We start from the raw sequence: 17,708 nt of genomic DNA, 5'->3' as shown, positions 1-17,708 counted from the left end.
CTTTTTTTGTTACCTCCTTTTCCCTGATTTCGCTGAGGGTCAGAGCCCTGTGAGCTGTATCTGATGGCACTGCTGCAGCACCTTGTCTGTCTGATGGGGGTCCTGGGCACAACCTCCAGCAGTGATGGTGAGCAGAGACCAGTCAATGTTGTGGGCAACTGCTGCCATCTCCTGGTCTTTCAATCCCCCAAAAAGCTTGGGCATCATCAGTAAGGTCAAGCACAATAATTTAGTTTTATATATAAGTACATACATATGTAATATGTGTACATAGGTATATACACACAGATATTTTTATAGGTGAAAAAAGAAGTGCTGAACAATAAATTTAAATATGACTTTCATTATTTTCAAATAGTACTATATGGGTTAGTGCAGTAATTACTCTGTACACTTAAAATGTTAAAAACTGTATATAATCCCATAAACGATTTGCATTGGCCATGGTAGCTGAAAGTTCTTCAGCTAATTCTTCTTGCTTACTGAGAATGGGGAAAAATATTTTGATAGCTTTTTATGGTTTATAATCACCTGCTCACAAAAAAAAACAAAACAAACAAACAAACAAACAAACAAACAAAAAAAAAAAAAAAAAAAAAAAAAAAACCAAAAAAAAAACCACCTTGTCTGAGAAGGACAGACTTACTTAGTGTCAGCCCCAAAATCATACCATGGTTTGTGCATTGGCAGGGTGCTCAGTCTCCAGCAATTTCTGCCCCAAGCTGGAAAAAACAGGGCTCCATTTCCCATCCACAATGACCTGGCCAAGTTTTGCCCTTCCCTTACCTTTTCAACAAATGTGAACTCAGGTCTCTACTTTTAAAGCCCCTAAATTAGGATCTCAGATACAGGAGCACTGGTAAAATGATTTGCCATTTTACCATAACCTGACTCATATCACATTCCTCATATGAAGCCACTTCACAATTCAGAAGCATCACTCAGACCTATTGCTGGATTTTGTGGCTGCTAAGAATGCCATCATCCCCAGCCTTCTTCCTCCACCAGGTAACCTTCTGTGACAGCTTGGGTGAACTTGCACATCCAGGGAATCTGGGTCATTTATTAGTAGCTAGGAGAATCTGTGCCAGAAAATCCACATGATGAAAATGAGATGGTCAGAGCAGGAACATCAATATGGAAAAGCAGGAGCACAGATTTGCAAAGGTTTTCTTACCAACAAGTCCATCCTATGTGATCTCAGGGAGAGATCACATAATCCTGCTTTTAAATTCCCTGTGCCATACTTTAAAATTAGTCAGGGGTTTTTATGCACTGTTTTCATCAGCAACCCTGCCTGAACATTCAAATAAGGGATTTTTCTGCTTACTGAGACTTCAGCCTTATGCAGAATGTCAACTAGCCTGGAGTAAGAACGACTCAAAAACACCTGCAAGGCTTTCAGTGCAAATCTCTGACCTTTATCTAAAAACTCACTTTGTAGAAAATGCTTTCTGATGGTGTTTGCTGATGCACGTTTTCCAACAGGCCAGACACACAGAAGGACTTGGGGAAGGTTGACTCCGTAGCTCTGCACTCTGCACTCGCACAGGAGCATTGCAAAATTCACAGCTGGCAGCTCCCACCTGAGACCAGTTCTTACTAATTCCCACCTGAGACCAGTCCTTACCAACCCCAGACTGGTGCTGGTTCTGACTCACCCAGTGGAACCCCAGCCCAGACAGGTCCTTTGGGACCCAGCTGAACCCAACCTGAAGGAAAATGCTGATTTAGACCCCTGATGATGGAAATATCTTCATGGTTTCTTTATTACATTTCCAATCTCTCTTGCTCTTTATCTCTCATTTTAATATTACCTTTGGCATGTTGAAGTGGATGTGATGTGTAATCAATTATTTACCCAACAATTCTTCAGCACTTAAATTTCTTAACAACAAGACAGAGCTGATTCAAATCAAAACCCTTTAGTAGGCCTAGGAGAAGTGGGATTATTGCATTTTATGTTCTACATAAAGAAATTCTTGCATAAGCCCTATAGTCTGGCAGCCAGCCTCCACTGCTTGTGCCATGAGTTCTTTTCCTATACAGCTGCTGCTGTCTGGATCATTGCTCTGAAAGCATGGCCTGGACAGATAGATGTATACAAAGAGCTGCAAATAAAAAGAAAGAGCTCACATCCCTAGAAATGCATCTGAGAAGGGAGTATCCTGTGGTCAAATAGTGTGCCAAGCCTCAAAAGCAATGCTTCTTTGGGGATGTGTTCTTGTTACAAAGCAGAGTTTAGCTTTTTGGTCTTGCACAGCATTTGAAGATATTTTGCACTTCTTCCTACCAGAATATTTCTCAGGGTAAAGATTTTCTCATGTCCTGTGTTTGGAAGTCCATGGTGTGAAAGGACTGTGATAGAAGGCAGACTAAATTGAGTTGGGATCCTATGAAAGAAGGAGGATGAACAAGTAGCAAACATCAAAGAAAGCCCTTACAGTGTCAGGGTACAAAGTTACCCAGTAGAGCCCTTGTGAAAAGGCTCAAAATGTTCATTAAACACAAACACTACAAGAGCCATTCTTTTTCTTCCAGCCTTTTAATGTGACAGAGAGAACAAAAACAAAGTCCATTAGAACAGCTGCAATTTCCAGTGACGACTAGACACAGATCAAATAAAAAAATAAAAGAAGGTTTTAAATGAAGAAAAGGAACCAAGGGACTGGAATTGGCTATTTCACACACAGAGTTGACAGAATATCTAAATGAAACTTTCCATTAAAGTACAACACCAGGTGTTATTTACAGTGGGACTTGCAGTTTGTGTACATTTATACAGCACTAGCATCACATACAGCAAAGAAATTAATTTAATTTTGTTTCTTTCACAGTTCCCAGGCTTGATTCTTCCTAAAAGCAGCATTTGCTAATATAAGGGTAAGAAACTGAGGGAGAAACTTAATGCAAAATAAAATACATAGGGCTCAAATCTAAACCTAAAAATATCCTTTCAGGTTTTGTGACTCCTTTGGAAAGTCAAAGGACATAAGCAGGGAATATAAAAGGATTTTGGGCCTCCATAAGAGCATCACAGTATACTCTGCTGTTGGAGGTCTCAAAGCAGGACCTGGAAGGGACCTGGAATCTGCAGAAAGCTCAGCTCCATGCAGTCCTGCTCTGTGCCCTTGTGTGAAGGCAGCCTTGGGGCTGGACCATTCCCAGGCTTGGGGAACATCCCTCAGTGCCTCTCCAGCATCACTGAAGGACATCAGGATGTGCCTGAGCACTTCCCAGTGTGCAGAACCTCTGGCACTGGATATGGGTTTTCCAAGGCTGACCCTCTTCATAGTCCAAAAGATCCCATACACCACCATTTGTTAGTGCCACAGCATTTCAAGGAATTTCAAAGAGTGATGTTGGTATGGGCAAGGAGGGGATCACCCCACCCAGCACAAGCTGCAGCCACCACCTCTAGGATGCAGCAGAGCCAAAGGCAGGAACAGGAGCTGTCCTGCACAACTGGAGCAAATAAATCACGATACCACAACCTGTTAAATCAACAGGGAATACAAGGAGGCAGAACTCTTATTGTAATACCACTGGTCTTTAATAATAGTATCAACAGTGCTTGGTGTTTCTATAAAAGCCTATGTCTGCATGCTCAGAAATTCAGCAATGGACTCCTCCTGCTACAGTGCTGCAGAGCTGCAAACACAGAGCCACAGCAGGCCAGTCTGGGTGCCCTAGACTCACCTTTCCCAGGCCACAATGTCCCTGGCTAAGTGCTGCTGTGCCACACATGCATGAGGAGATCCAGCTGTCCTCTAGAAGAGATCTTTGGGATTTAAGGCAAGTCCCCTGCCTTGGTCCTCTGTGCTCCTGTTGCAGTGACGTTCACAGATCCATGGAAATGGTGCTGTGCAGAGACCATCAGGGGACCTGTGGCCAGCAGATTTCTCCGTGGATGGTCCAGTGTATCCAAGACAGAGGCAGTTCCCTGTGGCAGGCGTGGGCAGGGGAACTGAGGGAGGAGATGTGCTGGCCCTTGAACAGCAGGGGCAATGCTGATTTTACAGCAGAAATTGAGCTGAGCCATCAGAGGAGGTGCCTGAGGAGAAATCTTCCCTTGCTTGAGGCTCAAGGATCTGTGACTGAGGCTAAGCCCAGCAGGTGGTCAAGGTTTGACACTGAGCCCAAAACAAACCCCAGCCAATGAAGAGGAGTCTGCACCCAGCTGCTGTTTTGCCCTGGAGAGCAGCAGTGATACCTACACTGATTTACACCATGGCAAGGACAGCAAACAAGCACATTGGGAATATTGACTAAGCGTGTCCCCACTGAACTGGGTGGGAGATTTCAGCCCAGGTGGCACAAATGCAATGCCTGAGCTGGAGCTGTTGCCCTGGATCTCTCTGTCCCTGAAGAAGCAGGATTGTCCAGGGCCAGTCATCTCCAACTCAGCACAGGGCCTGGGCAGGGTCCCACACATTCCCTCTGGCTTTTCAGCTGGGAATAATGGCAATGCATTCAGTCCAGCCCGAGGTGTCTCTGCTAGGTGATGGGGGCTCTCCTCAGCTTTTCCTTTATTCCTTCTCTGCTCTTTGCTGTCCTTTATCTCAGGCTCTCCTATGCCAGCTGGGCTGTGTTTGCTCTCTCCTGTTAGGTCACAAACTCCCTGGTCAAGGCAGGGGTAGGAGCCTTGTTCCAACACGTGTAATACCCCTTAGTGACTGACCCATGGATTTTAGGGGTACAAAGAATTTCCAGGTGACATTGACAATGAGATCCCATTACTCTTTACCTGTTCCCAGCTAGTCTGTGAGGTGAGGTTTAGCCACTTTGTAAGGAAGAAAGGTTTCTAAGATTGGATAATATTTCCTAATATTACCTTGCCATTTCTATCTCCTCATGATTTCAGTTTCTTCCTTCTCTGAAAATTAACAGGGAAGCTTTGCAAAATAAATGATGTCATTAATGTCACTGCAAAATGTCAATGGAGAACACAAATAGTCAGGTTTGCTGTGAGCGTTGGGTGATATGTAAATAGGAATATTATACAAAATAAATATTTAGACAAATAGGTTCTAGCTCCTCAGAGCAACACAAGCAAATAGTCCAGAAAATGAAACAAAATTTCTCCCCCTCTGTCCAGTTGCAATGTAGTAACTGGCAAGCACAGCCCAACAAAATGGATAAAACCTAAAGGTCATGGTGACCTTTTGTGTTAAAATACATATTTAAACTGTTTCTCATCATGCAAAAAGACCAGATATTCCTAGAGAAAAAAATCCACATTCTGGGCTGTGATTCTGAACAGAAGCTGTGAACTGCTGCCAAAGGACATAATTACATTCACTCCTACCTTAGAGAAGGAACCTTGCTGTTTAGAAGACAAATAAATGAAATAAATAATAATATTAATAAGCCCTAAGCTACTCATAAAATGAAGAAATGAGGCATCATAAGCTTGGTTATTACAGCAGCTTGTGAGTTCATCAATTTCATAAACCTCAGAATAAAGGTCAAAAATCTCAAACAGCCCATTGTAGCCTAGCTGATCCATGAGTGTTTATCCCTGATTGACACAATGCTAAAAGTGATGCTCATTAGAGGCTTTTGCCTCATTGGCAAGGATTTGCTGCTTGTGATCTGTCCCTGCTGTGTCCTTCAGCTGCCCCTGCAGCAGCACCACGCTGAGTCCCACAGCTGCAGCCTGGGCTGGCCCTGCTGCCAGCCAGCCCAAGTGCAAGGGGCTGTGCCTGTGCAGCCAAAGGCAGGGCTGTGAGACATCACTCCTGCAGGATTTCAGCCTAGCCTGGCTTGGTTTTCTTAAAAAAAATCACCAAAAAAGCGAAAACAAACAAAAAGCAACAAAGATCCAACAAAAGGTAAATGAGAAGGTCACCAGCAAAAGTACAAAGGAACTTTTTTATGTCACAAAATATCCTGGTTTGATAAATTGGCTGTGCTACGTGGTGGTTTCAGATCAATTCTGGTCTGTTGCTGAGCTTGTTGAAAGGGTATAATTAGTGTTATCTCATCCATTGTGAGCACCGGTGTGTTATTGAACTGGGTGCTTTTCATTCTGGTTTCCCAAGAAAACACACCCCAAAATATACAACTCATTCTGCCTCTAGGTGCAACAGGACTTAGCTCATATGATAAGAAGGGCACATGAATTTCAGTAATGTTCTCTACAGGATATCAAACTAAACTATGCCACTTAATGGGGAATTTAATGTTCTGTACAGCAAAAGCTTGCTGTGTGCACTCCCTGTGTAACAAGTTAAATGGCTTTAAGTAACTGTGCTTACAGTGTTTCAATGAGACCCAAATATATTATAAAATCAAGCATCATATTCTTCAAATAATATGGCTAAAATGCTGGTAAATTCACAGTTACCATTCTCTAGGTATTAGGCAAAAATCCCCTATTTACACTGGATAATATATACACATTTGGTTTGTGGAATGCTCCAATATCATATCAATTTCTCCTCTGTGAAAGTTGTAGCGAAAAAACCCTCTTAATCATTATAGAAATATATATTCCCAGCCACAAATACATTTAAATATTTGGTATCTGGATGTAAAGAACAAAGTGTCACTAAGTTGGTCGTGACTCCTGATAAACTTGAATTACTGGGATTTGTTTCTAGTGCCACTCTTAAAATCCTCTTAAGGGTGAAGAAATTAGAAATCCTAAATTTAAATAGCTGATCACTTCAGTGGGTGTATGTATGCTTGCAAGTAGGTGTAAATACATATATATAGATATAAGTATTTAGATATTTCTCTTCCACAGCAAGAAGGTGTCTAGTGATTCCCTGTGCCCAAGTGAACAGTAAAGGGCTTTGAAGCTCTGAGTCTTCTGAGACAGCTAAACACCCACCCTTACATCCTCAAGAAATCAGAATAATCACTTTTCCAGGTGGGTGGAGTGGTAATCCCAAAATCAAGAGAGCTGAGACCTCTGGCCACATCTGCAACTCTTCCCCCTGTTGCTGGAGCTCACCCACAGCAGGTTTGTTACCCGCCTGCCCCGGATGCTCTGCATGTCTGAGACAGCTGAGGAGGCTGGCCAAGGAGCGCTGGGCGGGCAGGGCAGGGTGTCCCAGGGTGTCCCAGCTGGGCAGGGGCAGGAGGGTCGAGTCTGTCCTCCCGTGTCACACCCACGCGGGCACGGAGCCACTGGTGTCCTTGCGGGGGCATGGACAGGGGCAGGGGGGCTCCCAGCATAGGCAGGCTGCAGCCCAAGCTCTGCAAGGGGTGTGTGGGGGCTGCATGCACCAGTCGTGGCTGTGGTAAGGTCAGGAGCGATGGTTTTGTTTAAATCCCTGCAGGTTCTTCTTTCCCTCTGCCGTCTCGCTTTGAGGTACCGACAGACCAGTACAGAATGAACGTCTTGGGCTTTTCCAGACACGGCTCTTTTTTGTTCTTCTTCTATATCAGCCCCCCCACAAGCCCCCACAGCCTCTGTTGCTCACATCAGGACCTGTTCTCGAGTCTCTGGCAGGCGCAGAGCCAGCAGGCCACCTCCAACCAGAGCGGAGGAGGCCAGAAGGATGGGGACCACCTTGGTTATCCCTACGAAGGAGGAGAAGATGGAGTTCCCCAGGATGGCACCAAACTTGCAAAGCCCATTGAGGATGCCAAAGGCTGTTGCCCTGTGGGGAGGAAAAGCAGAAAAGCAATGGTTAGGAAGCACAAGCAATGGTTAGGTTCTGGCACAACTACAGAAGTTTTGGATGGGTAATTTTGTGAATGCTCCTATGCTGCCCAGGCTACGCTTCTAGCAAATGAAACTGGGCGGAATAAATAAGTAGATAAATAGATGCAGCTGCTTTGCATGTCTGTGTGAGTGAGGAGAATGTCTGTGTGCACTCATTTCTCCTTTTCATCTCATCTTCTCCCTAGCATGACCCACTCTAGGTCCCTTGAATGACCCATTATGTCAGCCTTTGCCCTCCCCAAAGACAGCAGGACAAAATCTGCTCTAGATCTCCTCAAAGCCCTTCCAAGGGCTGCCTGGAGTGGGTTATCACCAGAGAAGTAATCACAGTTCTCCTCTAAATCCTGTTTCACCCAGCAGCTAAATGCCTACTATGTTCAATGTACAGTCCCTCTCCTTCATTTCTGGCTTCCCCCAACAGTCTAAAAAAGGCAAAAAGGGGCTTATAATGATGTAAGAAAAAATTTAATCTGCAGGACATTGCCACAAAGTCTCCTGCTCTTCCCCATGTCTGAAATCACTCTGTGTACATGGTTTTCCCCTGGTTTTGGAGATGGAGGGGAGGGCTGAGCCATGATGAGAGGATGGGGATGCCGTGTAAAACACCAGACCTCTATGGACATCCATGGAAATTACAGAGTATTTCTTTCATTTGGTGCTTTAGAACTAGTTAACTTTTAAGGTCCCTTCCAAGCCAAACTATTCTATGATATCATGATTCTATGATTCTTTGATTTATCAGTGCATAATTTCCATATGTCCGCATGATCCCTGTGTTCAACCTGCCACACATGCAGAATGATGCTTGCAAATGTCTGTTCTGACCCAGGATTACACAGCCCTGAAGGACTGGTGAAAGTAAAATAAATAAATAAAAAATATATGTGGGTCTCAGATTCGGTCAAAGGAAGAAACTGAGAGTTTCTACCAGGCAGAGGCCTGGGAAAGTGCTGGGAAATAATGTAAATAATTCTTTATCTCTCTTGTTTTTCACATTGTTTATAGTTAAGTTCTATCACTGTGCGTCAAGCACTCTGCACTAATGGTGGTGGGTTGTTTTCACTTCAGGACCGATGGATTTGGTCCTTGCGGAGCTCTATATAAAAGAGCGGGACATTTTGAATAAATAGAGTTTTACTCTCAACAATTCTCTTCATTCCTGTCCTGCCTCAACAGCAACAAATATACAGCTCCCCCATCGACATTTCTCTAGGGTGGCTTTCCCAAAAGGACTAGGGTGGAGACTAAAAGGAGAAATGCTCGGAGCACCTTTTGTCGGTGGGGTAGAGCTCCACGGTGATGACATCCAGGGCGTTCCAGGCGGCGATGCTGGCCCCACAGAAGAGGCACTGCCAGCCGATCATCGCCGACTCGCTGTTCCCAAAGAACAGGAAGAAGCAGCACACGGCTGAGATCAGCATCGAGCCTCCTGCAGGGGAAACCAACAGGAAAACGCTGCCACCGCCTTCCCCTGTCCACAGCTGGGCAAATGCTTTTGTTAAAGATGGCTTTCAAGTATTGGCATTTCATCCCAATGAGAATAAAAGCTGTGAGAATCCAAAAACACCTTGATGCTGCCTATCTGTCGTTCTCTGATGCTGGAAGCCAGCCTGGAAATGTTCTCAATGTCCACCTGATCTTGCTGATAGTCCTGCTCTACAAAGACTGTGAAGACAGGCTTTTCCAGGCAGGCTTCCAGCATCTCAGACTTCCAGATGGACCCACGAAGAGCAGAGGCAAATAAACATGGAAGTCAATAAGGGGGAAGCATCATTGTGAAGGTTTTTCAACTCGAGTTCCAAGCGATAAGCTTGTGCGTTTCATATCGCATTGAAGTCACTTGACACATTTCTAGTCCCAATTAGATTAATTTACAGTCACTTGCATGAAGCACTTGAGGTCTCTTTTAATTATAAGAACATCATTAGATTTCATGGCACATTTGCACAGGAGCCATAATTTCATGAACATCACCAAGGGAGAAAGTCAGAGCATTCATGCTCAGTTAGGCACAGTTCAGATTCAGAAATATTAACAGCTACATCACTGCTTTCTACCCCATTGGGAATTTTCAACTGAAAGATGAAATTTGGGAAAAACCAAACTATTTTTCACAAGAATATTCCATTATCAGTGAAATATCTCCATTTATTACCAGAAAAGCAAAGAATTTTCTCTGTTGTTTGGTGGTTTTGGAGTCAATTTAGCACCACCCAAAATAATTTGGATGCTGAAGTGTAACTAAAATGCTTCAATTTGGACATTATGTTTTCATAGGCAGTGGCCTGCCTATGAAAAGCTGCTGTGCAGGAGTCCATGTCCACTTCTCCTCCATGGTGCAAGGCCAAACTACATCCCCACAGTATGGTGTGGATATTCCCCCTGCTGCAAAAGCCCAGCCCAGCACTGGTCACCATGAGGGCACCAAGAGATCTGCTGTTTTGTACAAGAGAAGGTTTGGCAGGATGTGATAAAAACTAATTGAAGCCCCAGCAAGGCACGTAACACAAAGGAGAAATTCAGTTTTCCTGTTAAGCTGACCAGAAATAATGTGTTCGACAGAGTGATACAGGTGGGATGCCAGAACGCTCTTTCAATTGGAAATTCCATAGTGAAACGTTTCAGCATGTCATTACTGATTTTTGTCCTGTTCTCTTCTTTTTGCAGGAGAAATAAGCATTTAGGGCTTCAGCTGTCATCTCCATTCCAAATGAAAATACTGAAATGCTGACATGTTTGCAGGGTGGACAATCTGATTCTCATTCAGCTTCCTCTAATTTATTTCTCACAGACCCTCTGGTTTGTTTGGGTCCTTTTCAAATTCACCACATGAATGCTCATTTTCCCTCAGTGTAAATTCATGACCCAGTCATCTTGTTCTACTTTATCCTCTGAAGGTGAGGCTGAGCTAAACCTTCCCTCTGTTCTCAGAGGAGAAAGAAGAGCTCAAGAGAAATTCATTCTTTACCCCTGAGCCACATCCCTGATTTTATTACCTTCCTTTGGCTGTCCCTTAGGGCATGATTCCCATATCATGGGATGAGAGCAAGGTCGGAACCTGGAGGCTGCAACATCAGCAATTCCCAAGGTATTCATAAAACTGATAAGGTGATAACCTGATAACTTATTCTCTTGATGCTAAAGGGTGGGTCCTTTCTTGCCTGTGACATGGTCAGTTAATTTACCATATGGTCTCTGAAGCTGCTTGTGCAATCATTTGAAAATCAGATAAAAAAACAAAAGAGGGAATTCCTGGGCTGTCAAGCTGCCACATCAAATAAACTTTGTGAATATTCATTGCTACCAGCAAAATGTTCATTTATTTATACGGAGGCTTTGGACTTCAGCAACAACTCAACAGGACCAAGAGGTCCTTTTTTAGCTCTGACTGTGATTTCCTGAACGCTGCAAAAACATGCAGGATTTGACACAAATGGCATAATTAAAAAATAATTGTAAAAGTATGTTACAGACACACAGAAAGCAGGGTGAGGAGGAGAGGAGTAGGTCAGTTGCTCACTGCCATGGATCACCTGGCTCCCCTCTAGTCTTTATCCTTCTGCTCCTTTTGTTTTGGGGACAATTCATTCCCACCAGAGCCATGCCAGCAAGCAGGACTCTTTTCAGGGGTGTGCTCCACTCTGTCCTGCCCCATCACCCACCACCCCCACTCACCAATCATCTTTATCCTCCCAATTTTGTCCATGAGCAGAGCAGAGATGATGTTGCCTGGCAGCACAGACAGGCTGCCCAGGAAGCTGACCAGGTAGATCAGAAAATCATTGTCCTCCTCAAAGTCGATGTGGCAGCCTTCCTTCTCCTTCATGAACGTGCTGTTGATGAGCCTGCAGTTGATGAATTTGTGTTCATACAGATCTGGAAGGGAAAAAGGCAAAGGCTTGACCCTGCTTGGCTGAACTCTCCTCATACAACATCAAGGACTAAACCAAACACCCAAGAGAAGTTTCTCATCCAGTGGAAATGGCCAGGAAGTATTTATTTCAGTGGAAATTTATTAGAGTGACAAACTCTAGCTGAGTCTTTGGCTCCTGGTAGATGCAAGCTCCTTTTATTTGTGGAGTATACTCAGTATACTGAACCAGTATCCTCATGGCACAAGGACAGGGCAATGCAGGCTTTGGTTTTCATAGCATAAAAATTTGTTCTCTATAGAGTAGAGGTTAAGAGGTTTTTTTGGTATTAATTAGTGACTACTGCTGGTGATCTTCAACTGCCGGTGGCTTGAAATTATATTTTAAACCAGTTTTACTGAGTACAGCTGTAAAGTGCTGAGAATTTTACCATTACTTTAACCTGTCAGGACCTGAGCACAGAATTTTGCATTTCCTGTGCACCATCCAGAGACAGCAGAACCCATGGGGTTAAAATCACTGATGGACTCCCTCCAAATGCATCAAACTCCTTTCCTCCAGCATCACTCTCATTACCCAGCACACACTCAAACACACAGATCCCTACCATCTCTTCTCCTAGAAACCAAATAAAATAGTTCTAATAAAATAGTTTTCTGATTAAAAAAGTTCCTAGTTATAGAGATGACAACAGGAATCCGATTACCAGTGTTATAAAAGACAGTAGAGATGATGGTGCAGTTTTCAAAGAAGGTCTCACTGGATCTCACATCTTCAAAGTAGCAATCTTCAAATAATGAATCCTCAAATCTCACTTCCTTGAATTTCATGCCAATAAATCTGTGGGGCAGGAAATAGAACTTCACTCTGTGCTTTAAGATATTTTTTACACTGTATAGTGTGCAGTGGCTGTTCCAAGAGACAGAGCACTAATTCTAATTTCTAGTGTCATTTACAGAAAAGGTGTTGCTTGAATGCCTAACTCCCTCCAGGTCCGTCTGTGTTTTATTAGGAGGGAAGGGTCTGAAGAGTATTTTTTTAGAAAAGACATGGATCTTTTAGGATTTGTGCAGTTTTTCTATTCCTCAAAATAATCACATCTAAGAAAATGTGCTTCTAAAGCTGTGGAGACACAAATCCTCTCATGTTCAGTCCTAGTCTGTCTGAAGAAGAGAGAATTCCACTCAGTGCAGGGCATTTCCTTCATGATCTGACCTTGCTGCCTTCTTTAGTCTCTCCCTTCCTCCATCATAAATAAAACCAGACATTATCAGGAGCCTATTGAGCCATTTGGTGAAAGGTTTCTGACAGTTGTTTAAACTCAAAGTGATTTTTTAAGTGAAAATGCAGCAGGGATTCTGGAGAGAGTGGGGAGATTATCTGAGTTCTGCTTGTAACCATCTCTGCTTGAGGTTTATTACTTATCATGTAATGAAAACAGATTTCACTAAAAATAATAAACTGTGTCAGGTGATTGATTTCTCCTCTGATGGGAAGTGTGACATGTCTGACCTGGCTGCCTGAAGGATGACACAATATTGATTTACCTGTGAGATTTTGCAGGAACACTGAGAAGATGTATTAGGTAATGCACAGACACGTTTAGAAGATGTAAGGAGCTATTAAGAACAAGCATTATTGCTCCAGTTAAAGAGGCCATGACTGTCACCAGATGAAAAAAAGCCTTCTAACATATACTCTGCAGCTTAATTGAATTGAGCACTTTTAACACAGCATAACGTGATGGTTGTTTACACCTTTAAATGAGCACTGCAGGGCTTCTTGACTGAGCCTAACTGAAATTATTAATGCACAAAGTACCACAAGATTATTCAAGTGTTTTGCTCCATGCAGAGGGTCTTACAGGTTACAGCAAGACTTAAGCTGTTCTGCATTTACTCAGTGATGGATTTGCCTGTGATGTATTTACTCCTAAAGGCTGTTAAAACCCATTTCCCCCCCTGCAGTTTGCTTTCTTAACACCCATAGCAATGGCCTGGTGATCCACGGAGTTTTAGCTCACAGCCAAGGGGAGCAGAGAAAACACAGCTGTAAGCCACACTGAGATAATTTCTGGGCATTACTGCAATTTAGCTTGATGAGGTTTTGAGTATTTGAAACGGAGAGGGCCAAGGTGGGAGAATAGTGATTTACATCAAGTTTTATGTTTTCATCCAGCAAGGTGCTGAGTATCCTTAATTCTCAATGAAGTTAGTGAAAATTCAGCACTTCCTGTAGGCATAAGAAAAATGTCCCCAGTCCCTAAATTTGACCAACATCTACTTCTCACCACTTTCTCTTGGGAAACAGGAATTGCGGGGCTAGGTTTGATCATCAAGCTCAGCTCCTTGCTGCAGGGAAGGTGTATGGAAGGACATGAGGACACTGGAGTAATTCATATAGAGAACTTCAAGAAAAAATAGCTTTTTCTTTTGGAAACACAACAGGAATTTCATTACCAGTGGCTGCCCAAGCCCAGTAGATGTCAGTGTGGGCTAAGGAAAAAGAAGCCACTTCTTGATCCAGGGCTGCCCAGCACAGCCAGGCTGCCCTGATCCCAACACTGGCTGCTGGAAGCAGGACTCCTCACAGGCATCCTCTAGGTTCTGCAGAAGTCAGTGGCAGAGCCAAAGTAAGTGGAAAAAAAGGATTAAAATTATATTTCATCTGTCAAAAACTGCCTCTGGGACTTGAGAGATTTAGATTGAGTGTCCAAAAGAACAACAGAGAAGTTCAAGTTGATGGAAAATGGAAAAGAAAGAAAGAGCTTTCTAGAAAATTCTTTCAGTTTGAATACATCAAAGCAAATTCTGTTCACTTACTTGTCATTCCTGTATTCCCCATTTCTATGGATCTGGTTTTCCAGGGTGAAATTAAAGGTGAAATGGGACACTTCTTCCTCATCGAAGATCTTCACCCGGGATTCATATGCCTCATCTTGGAAGTAGCGGATCATGTCAGGGAACCAGACAATAAGGCCATAGTAACTGCAGCAGGATTGGGACACACATCAGGGACACAAGATTCTTCCAAAGATCTACTTCACAGCTTGTAAACTTGTTAAACTCCAAATGTGAATGCATCTCTGACACAAATTCTTGCTCAGTTCTGACACAGGACTGGGCAAATGTTTCTGCACTCTGAGCACCCTGCTTATCTCAGAAGTGTGTTGGTCCATTCCCTTTCACTTGGAGCGGGACAATTCATTCCAGTTTCCCTTGGCTGGGGAATAAAGAAATGTGCTAACTTTGCCACCTATTAAATTAGCAGAGAAGAAACAAATTGTGCAGATTTCTGTAAGTGTGCAGTTCAAGTGAGAATTAGACAAAATTTAACTGTAGTCTAGATTTAGATTCCCCTTACTGGTTTTGATCTAGACTAAAGAACAGCTGAGAGTCTGGTAGGGCTGTGTCTTTTTTTGTGTGTGTGAGTGGACAAGATCAAATGAAAGATCTAAAGGTGAGAAAGTCAATCTATTACTGTGCTATCAACCACTTCTCAAGTCCTGATTTGTTCAAAGCACCTTGTACTTCATATAAAGCAGTCAGGTTGATCAATATTTGTAGGAGAGCAAGGCTTAGTTCACAAAGACTCTTTAAAATAAGACCAGGATTAATTTTGTAATCATTTATTTACATGTGTAAATAACTATTCAGACTCTGAATAGTGCTTTAGTTTCCTGAAAAATATAAATAAGTGTCTTCCTTACCTTAAGGCCATTGTAAACCAAACCACAGCCAGCATCAGAGTGTTCATCCTGTACTGGGCTGTTAAACAATATAGCACGTTGTCCCAGACCTACAAATCCACAAGAAGGAATTAGCTGCCAGGACACCCCAGCAGACACTTGACAGCTTAATTTCTGAGTGCATCATAAACCTAATGTCAGAAAAATGGGTTCATTAGGGGAAGGTCAGATGTGTGGCTTATATTCAGTGTTTTTTCAAAATTATATTTATCGAGTAAATGGCTTACAAAAAATCACTCATTCAGCTCAGTGCCAGAGTACTTGATCTGAGCCCCCCGTAATGAGCTGGAGTGCATGATTAGGGCTGAGTGTGAGGCAGTGTCTCTCTCAGGTTATATCAGCAAATGTGGATGTGAGATTGTTCTCAGACCCTCTGACAACTTTATCTTTTCATAAATATGTGTGGTGTCAGGAGAGCTTTCAAACTGAGATCAAAAGCTCTCTGAAGAGCAAAAGCCCAAACACAGCTGGCACTTTAGGAGGTATAAAATGAAATCAGGTAGGGATGAAGCCAAGCAGGAGGCAAACCAAGATCTGCTCTTGACTCATTGCAGAAAATTCTGCCAAGAACATGAGGGGATGTCGCTCCTCAAGCTCTTATCTTGCCACGTAAGTATAGTAATAGTATAGCACCTGCATTGCTATTAATTAAGAAGAACTTTATTTTGAGCTCATACTTCAAGACTAGAAGTTCTAGCAACGTTTTCCACAGTCCTACATGGGCATTAGGTGAGCAGCAGAGCTAGGAGACATTATAACATCCTTAGAAACTTGGTCTCAGCAGGAACAAAGAGCAAACACTTTCTGCCTCCCCTGCAGATGGTAATTTCACTTAAGCTTGGGGAGAGAGAATCAATATTTATCTGCTCAGGAGGAGAGCCAAGTGCTTGGGGCTGTGGCTGCTCCTGGAAGCTCTGCACTGCTGGATGACACTGATGCCCACAGGGGCATTTTGGGGTCTGGCTGGCACTTGGCAGCTTGCAGGTGCACACATCTGCACAGAAAGTGCAGTCAGATTACAGATCTTTGCAAAAACCAGATTTTCTGAGGTGGAGTCAGGGTTTCAAGGTACAATGACCTGAAGTAAAGAGGCATTGGAGAGCTTTGTGAAGCTTTTCTCTTCTCCTTACCTGTTTTAAAGTAGTCGTGATTCTGACCAGCCACCGCTGGTACCAGGTCCCTGTTGAGCTCTGAATTTCAATAAATTCATCTACTTGCTTTGGAGTTTTGATATAGGAAACCTGCAGAAGGAAAAAAAAAGAAAAAAAAATTGGACTGCTGTTTCTAGCATTGATCTTGGGTGGATTTAAATTCCACTGTCTTCTGGGCAATGTTTCTACCTAATAACTCCTATTATTTTTTCCTTGAAAGTTAACATTAGCAATTTAACTCATTGATTTAATTACAGCAAGAGACTATTAACAGAAATAAGCCTTGCTTGCTTCTTTTCATCCATCCCTTCATCCTCTCTCTCCTCTTCCATGAAATATTTTAAGTACATCATGTCCACTTCAATCTTTCATTTGCTGGCTAATGTACCTGTATACTACCTTATTTCTCTATCTTCAGATTCCCACTACAACCTAGGACTCACAAAGTACAGTAAAAATTATGTCCAAGATCAGCCACTTGTACCCAAACTGTGTCCTCATTATTTCATTCTTCTAAGACAACTAGCAGGGATATTTCTCATTCAGCATCTTTTAAATACCCCTGACAGAACTTCTATGACAAATAAATGTGTAGATGGGAATCTTTGCAGCTGAAAATGTATCCTGCCATCAAGTGAGCCCACACAATTCAATCAGTTTTTTTCATGAAAATAATCTGAATTTTCACTGCTGAATACCTGGAAAACTTACTCAGGAAAACTTACAAATGTATACCAATAAATATTTGCTTAGTAAATTAAATTAAATAACACATTCAAGGAAAATAGTACTGTTTGTAAATACATGGAGGAGGCGAAAATCTGCTGAATAAATTTCTGAGTGTGAACAAACGCCTTGGCTCAGCTGCGGAGTCTCCACATTCCTTTTCCTGGCACCAATTAAATGTCAGATCTGGGAACTGTCCCATACAGGCTGACTCACCACGAACTGCCAACTTCTGGCCTGTCAGGAAAGCAGAAACCCTGGCAGTTTGTGCCACACCAGGAGCACCGAGCAGCCTCCTGTGCCAGTCCCTGTCGGCTCAGCCGGGACGCCGAGCTCAGCCCCTCCACTGCAGTCATGGCCCTGTGGCACCCGTGGAGGCTGTACAGCTGCTCCTTCATTCCCCTGCTCAGCTCAGACTCCCACAGTGCCCTACTTCATGAGATATATAAATATATTTTTATATATTTATATTTGAGCTTCATTTCCTATTGTAAATGCAGGCAAACCCAATGGGAAGAAATGACGATGTCTGA

At 43.0% G+C, this 17,708-nt stretch overlaps 1 protein-coding gene across 2 annotated transcripts in view; it reads right to left on the bottom strand.

The window, feature by feature from the left end:
- Window positions 1-2,526: 2,526 nt before the first annotated feature.
- The window catches only part of SV2B (synaptic vesicle glycoprotein 2B), a 64,895-nt gene continuing 49,713 nt past the window's right edge, over window positions 2,527-17,708 (bottom strand). For both annotated transcript variants that reach the window (XM_021530335.3, XM_021530334.3), the window contains exons 7-13: window positions 16,429-16,539; window positions 15,260-15,348; window positions 14,373-14,537; window positions 12,257-12,390; window positions 11,354-11,554; window positions 8,948-9,107; window positions 2,527-7,613 (exon numbers count right to left, since the gene is read on the bottom strand). In XM_021530335.3, the coding sequence (XP_021386010.1) occupies window positions 7,430-7,613; window positions 8,948-9,107; window positions 11,354-11,554; window positions 12,257-12,390; window positions 14,373-14,537; window positions 15,260-15,348; window positions 16,429-16,539 (1,044 nt within the window). In that variant the 3' untranslated portion in view covers window positions 2,527-7,429. The remainder of the gene's footprint in view (window positions 7,614-8,947; window positions 9,108-11,353; window positions 11,555-12,256; window positions 12,391-14,372; window positions 14,538-15,259; window positions 15,349-16,428; window positions 16,540-17,708) is intronic.

This window comes from Lonchura striata, chromosome 11 (assembly GCF_046129695.1).
Source record: "Lonchura striata isolate bLonStr1 chromosome 11, bLonStr1.mat, whole genome shotgun sequence".
Classification (NCBI taxonomy): Eukaryota; Metazoa; Chordata; class Aves; order Passeriformes; family Estrildidae; genus Lonchura; species Lonchura striata.
This window is presented reverse-complemented; position numbering and strand designations above follow the sequence as displayed.